This window comes from Betta splendens, chromosome 13, assembly GCF_900634795.4.
Source record: "Betta splendens chromosome 13, fBetSpl5.4, whole genome shotgun sequence".
NCBI lineage: Eukaryota > Metazoa > Chordata > Actinopteri > Anabantiformes > Osphronemidae > Betta > Betta splendens.
The window spans coordinates 8740425-8746527 of NC_040893.2; the positions used below are offsets into that span (position 1 = coordinate 8740425).

The 6103-nt window shown below is 49.7% G+C and overlaps 1 protein-coding gene across 2 annotated transcripts in view; it reads left to right on the forward strand.

The window, feature by feature from the left end:
• Positions 1–473: 473 nt before the first annotated feature.
• Positions 474–6103, forward strand: part of LOC114867987 (uncharacterized) — a 9418-nt gene continuing 3788 nt past the window's right edge. The window contains exons 1-5 of one of the 2 annotated variants that reach the window (XM_029171214.3): positions 474–1766; positions 2459–2692; positions 3170–3326; positions 4353–4482; positions 4698–5589. In XM_029171214.3, coding sequence (XP_029027047.3) covers positions 496–1766; positions 2459–2692; positions 3170–3326; positions 4353–4482; positions 4698–4888 — 1983 coding nt within the window. In that variant the 5' untranslated portion in view covers positions 474–495 and the 3' untranslated portion in view covers positions 4889–5589. Of the gene's footprint in view, positions 1767–2458; positions 2693–3169; positions 3327–4352; positions 4483–4697; positions 5590–6103 lie in introns of those variants that run through there. The other variant, XM_055514105.1, reaches the window with a different exon arrangement.

Here is a 6103-nt window from a genome sequence, read left to right on the forward strand (position 1 = left end):
CTCGCGGCCGAGACCTCGTCATCGGAGGCCCGCGTCTCCGCGGGTCGGCCTCGTCAAGGGCAGCCTGCCGCTCAGACCTCCCCCGCCCCCCCCTTCCACATGACTCCAGGCCACAAGTGCTCATTTCAGCTGTCAGCTCATTCACATGCTCGGCATCCTCCTGTTGATGATAACAGGCAGCGACCTGCACGGACCCTAATGGCAACAATGAGCCCTAAAGCGAAGCACGATCAATTATCTCCCAGCAGCGCGTCCGTCCGCCTTAATTCCTCGCTGTTAGGAGCTGACGGCTCACCTGGCGCCTACAGCCTGACAGCGATAACAGGATCAGGCTCCGAGGAGGAGACGCTGGAGGACGGGTATGCAAACAATGGGAGCGGCCATGCGGAGTCGCGTCTAAGCCACGCTTGGGACACAAATCACACAGAGAAGAACGTCGGCGCGCAATCAAGCGCGTCCGCGGCGGCCGAACATCCAGATGTGGTGACAAAGCAAATGAAGCCAAGCACGGACGGCGCTGACGACTTCAGCCCCGTGTCAGCGAGCCAGACTGACGAACTAGCAGCAGAAAGCGTTAATGACAAAGACCACAATAACCCATTTAACATAGATCGGCCCGACGCTGCGGACAAAGAGGTGAAATCAACCCTGAGCAATAACCATCTATCCCAGTTAGGAGGCCATAATGAAAGAAGCACTCAGCCCACCCACAGGACTGAACAGGCTCAGCCGCTCCTGCCTGTTCCCAGCGACTTGGCCTCGTTTGAGCCCGATCCAAATGATGGCGCTGAGAGCGCAGCATTTCCTGAGCCAGATGACTTGGTGCCTGAAATGCCCCAAATAAATGCTAATTACGCGATGACCCGTGCTTATTTGGAGGCAGGGAGCGTTGCAGCGGAAATACCTGGAAGGCAAAACGTTGGCGACAGCGCTGTTGCTGTTCCACAGAGTGGTTCCAGAAGTGATCTAAAGGTTTCCAATACGTCCACACAGCAGCCTGGCAACCAGGTATCGGACGCTGCATCTGAACTTCAGATAATCACTACCACGGACAATGACTTTGTGTCTCTGGCCGCTCGGATAGATGGTCCCAAACCCAGAGAATCTCAGGAATTAGAGCTGACGAGTGAGAAAGCTACTGGGAAGTCTTTCCCGGTTGGACGTGCTGAGCGTAGGGTATGGATCAATAGAACATCTGGGCCTGGGCACAGAACATCTGCCCCACCCGGCGCCCCGGCAGCGACACATCCTGTTACTGTGCATCGGTTCAACGGTGGGCCACAGGACGGGAAACATGCAGAACCTGGAAAGGGGACACCACCATCTGCCAAAGTCAGCGGTGCCGCGGTTTCACCGGTCACCAGGACATCTGATGTCGCCACTGTTGATAGGTTTACGAGAGAAAATGCCACGAGGACGACAGATAAACCTTCAGCAAAAACACTGGGGGCCTTTGTTGATGTGGGCCGTTTGACACGCGAGACCGCAGAGAAAACTAGACAAAGACGCTCTCACACAGAAGCTCAAAGGTTTAATACAACGGAGGCGACACTGCTCGACTGGACTCCGCTCACCGAGACCAACGGGGAAACACAAACAAGGGTGGGGGCGGAAGAGGGTGACGGCGCCCAAAGCGCCGTGAGGTCAGTGAACGCGACACCAGTTCAAGAGTCTGGGCGCAGGCTGTTACTGGAGCCAGGACCTGAGCCGGAGCTGCCAGCACTGAAGCACAGGAGACGGACCCCACCTCATCTGTATCTCTCTGGGTAATTTCACTGTGTAACTGTGTTATTCTAGCATTATCTATTAATCATGCATTAATGAATTAGAGGGGGAGACGTTATGGTGCGAATAAGATAATCCATCAGAGAGGTCTGCTTTATCTTTTCCATGGATTTATGTTGTCGGGCAGTGATGAAAGATGTTCCTGAAGGTGCATTTAGGCTACTTTTAAATCCAATATTTAAATAGCAGGTGCTGTGATTTATGACAAACACCTGCAGAATTATAAACGTTTGCATCTCATGCTACTTCTCGAACGTTAGCATGCTAAAGCACCAAATAAAGGAGGAGGTCATCATGGTAGGGTCACGACCTTTGATCCATACTGGACATCACAGGTGAATATTATGAGCATAATCCAAATTGCATTGTAACTTGAATTTTCAAAGCCTTTTTGTGCTGCAACAGGGCAGAATGGAGCCTGCTCATTATTTGTCAAAGCACTCAAGCAGTGGAATCACTCATTGTGATGGATGAGAGCATGTGGTTCAAGCAGGTTTTAAAGGGGAAGATGATTTTCATTGCAGGGCAGAGCGACTATTTGATAAAAGCGAACTGAGATCGAGCAGTTTGGTAATTGCTTGATTGATCGCTAATTTCCCGACCTAAAACAGCTAATAATTCCTAATTCCTCCTTCCTAACGTGCCGCTAAGCAAATTGCATTCGTCTGCCCAGTGTGACAGAGGTTACAGAGGACCTGTGTGGCAGTGGAAACTACACAGCGGAGATGAGTCTGAACCTGGGCAGAGACGTGGAACCCGGCGACGCTGTGCCGGTTCTGGGGAACCTCCGAGTCAGCATCAACCTGAAGACCAACAGCAGCCTGATCAACCTGGAGGTCACCTCCTGCTGCCTGTCCCCGACCGTGCAGCCTGACCTCACCAGCTCCACCTGCTGCCTCTTCTCCAGGTTTTTCCCCCTAGCGTAAATGCTACTCATCGGGCTCTGTGTCGTCTGATAGAAATCTGACCGACGCAGTCATTGCTGTTAGCCGGCGTCGCTAGGCTGGATGCTCACTTAGCGACGGCATGAATGCAGACACTCTAAGGAACATGCTGCCCATTACTCTGTATCTGAAAGGAACACGTATAAAAGTATTTACACCTGGAATAATTGGCTGCGTAAGTGCTGAGTCAGGCTGTAGAAAATCCTAATGCCGGTGAAGTGTATCTAGATAGTGATGCTGAATTCCGAGTCTGTCCAATAGCTGCTTTCAGTGCAGCTGAGTATAAAATACTGACTGCTGGTCTGCTTGTAGACACAGGAAGGAACGTTTCCCTGCAGCACAATCTCACTTTTTACTGCTTCTCCTTAGACACTTCCCATTTTCTTTCAAAGGAAATTACTCTGCTAAGGTTGGACCGCGTGTTTGTGTTGCTGCCTCAGGTTAGCAGCCGAGCCAGTGGGGATCACGCTGCTGCCCAGCGCCTTGTCAACCAGTGCCAGCTTCACCATCAGTCTCTTCCAAATGATTAATTACTCGGCGGTGTACTTACACTGCGATCTGAGCGTCTGCCTGAGGAACCGCTCCGACTGCGAAAGGGTAAGGCGGCGTAACGCATGCGAGAGTATGGGAGGATGGGGGCGATTTCAATTTGGTGACGTGAAGTGAAACACGATGAAAAAGAGGCGAGACAGGCTGATGCGAATATGCCGAGGAACAAAGCAAACAAGGAGACCAAGGTGAGCAGGAAACCGGTGAACGGGTAAATGAGTGTTTGGCAGAATAGGATCCAGGAACCAAGAGGAAGCAAAGGAGTATTTGAAAGGAGGAGGATAAGGGTTTTTTTCCCGATTTAGCAGTGAAAAGGGAGGGTGTAGTCTGATTAAAATATCCTGCCACAGTTATAGAGAACCACTTTCCAAATGCAGAGAGAGAGAGAGAGATGTAATGGCTGCGGCTGACAGCCAAAACACACACAGCCTAAACATCTGTCACGTTGGTGTGCTCTTTAAAGGTCAGATAAGGTCTGTACAGAAGTTGCACAACACTTTCAGAGTAGCAGGGGATGCTCAACCTAACTGCCGCCTCTGATTTAATGACGCCACAAAAAGCGAGACGCCTGACAAGCGCGCTGCTAGAGGACGGAGGTGAGACGCAGGACACACTCTGCAGATATTGATGTCTGCCTCCGAGGAGCTTCTGCAGCAGCCGCCGTCTCTTCCACCACTTCAAAGACCAGAGGTTTTTTTCCTCTTCAATTATTTATTCATTTTCTCCTGGAGCAGACAGTTAAAAGTCATTATACGGTCCTCTTGGGGTTAATCTATTAGTTGTTTATATGTTATAGAAATGCTGCAATATGTCACCTACCTTGTTGGAACAGCTCAGCTCAGAGTGAAGGACTGCTGCTCTTAACCTAAAGTTTTATTTCCAGTTCTCTAGGACTTTTATTCCACAAAGAGGCACATTTATCAGAGAGGTGCACCTGCTGCCTTTAAAGGACCGTCTCTGTGCATTGTTCTTGCTATCTTTGATGAGAAACCATCCTTCCTTCTAAAAAGTTAATTACTTATTAGCGTCTCCGTCATTTTTCATGTTCCTCGCTACATATTCTCCGTTTTACAGGAGTGCCCCGAGCGGCGCAGTGCGTTTCCCGCGGAGGGTCCAGATGCTATTGTTACCAATCTCAGAAATCGCATATCCTTCGGTCCCATGTTGAAAGAAGTGAGGAATGCCACCTTCCTGGAGGAGATAGGTAATTATTAGCCGGGCCTCAACACAAAACAAAAAAAAAAAGATCCATCTGTGATAGCAGGGCGACCATGGGAAGTGCTGCAGGGCAGGAAATGAGAGCTAGATCATGTCTATCTATAGCATAGTGAAAAAGAGCCATGTCTGTGCAAATATAGCGTACGGGGCCGCCTCCACAGCGACAGTACGCGCAGTTGCACACCTCTGTCCTATTTCCAGGGCCGTCCGAGCTGGACCTGGCTCTGGTCATCGTCAGCCTGGTGGTGGGCTCCGGCCTCGTCACCGCCGCGCTGCTGCTGGTCTGGCTGGCCTACCGGCGCCGGGCCATCTGGCCCCTCCGCCCCGCGGCTGCACCGCCGGCCGCCTGCTGCAGCTGCATGCGCCCGGGGGGCGAGCGCGTCCTGCCGTGACCGCGGAGGAGCTGCCCGGCGACTCCGCCGATCACGTCCTCCGCGAAATAGCCGCAGACAATTGCATTAGTCAGCAGACAGTAGAGCAGTCGATCGCATTAGCCACAGAGCAGGGGGCGGCCGGCATGGGCCAGACTAGGCGATGAAGAGAAATCCAATTCACACCTCCTCTCATAGGTGACACAGCTGTTGCAGGCAAATTTCACACTTAACCAAGAGCAGTCTATTACCATCCTCTGGAAATAAACACCACCCCCACATAGGAAAGCTGCTCTGATCCCTTTATTTACCATGAGTGGCAACAAATCAATACTCTTTGTATCCACCTTTGAGATTGATACTGTTAATAGTGGTTTAATATAATGTGTATATTTGTGCCTTGGCAGTTTTATGAGCCCCTGCAGTAAACTGTGTAGACATTATGTATCAAATGGCTTAGGAGAGTTTAATCCCATTTATTATTAATAGAAACACATAAGAACCTCCTGCGATGTTAGTTTGAACCAATGCCAGCGCATAAATGGGCCATTACTATGATTTTATGAATTATACAAAACATATAATCATCTTCTTTCATTTTAAATGAAACTGTTACTAACTCTGACTTCAGTTCCTCCTTTGAACCCATGACTTTTGCTGCTTTAGGTGCGCAGCTCATAGTAGAATCAAAGCTTTACCTAATAAAAGTTGAATGCAGCAGTTCCCTTTTGAGTATTTGTGTCCCACTGGAGTGAAATATCAAAACTTGCATGAGCACCTTTCAGGCGTTTGCTCGCTTCCATTAATCTGACGGTATCCAAACGTGTCAGCTTCATGTCTGAGTGAGAAGCAACTCATGGTGGAAATCTTAATAGGTTGGACCCAGTAACACTTCTGTATCACTTTCAATACGGCACCGGTCTGAATTGCATGCCGTCACATATTTGTAATGACAGACTAGTCAAGAGTTTGTCACATATAGTGAACCTGCCAATCACCGTCTGGGAGGAGACGAGACCGGAACCCTGACTGTTTGTACGCTCAGCTCACCAGCAGTGATGTTGGGAGAAACTCATAAACAGCGAGTGTGGGCATACTGGTCCTGGAACACATCGTTTTCTCTACTGGGCTTTTGTAAAAAAAACTGATCCAATAAAATGTTTTTTGGATCCAAGATTTATCACTTCTATTTCAGTGAGTAATATATGCAGCTCAACCAGCTCCGTTTTTAGGCTT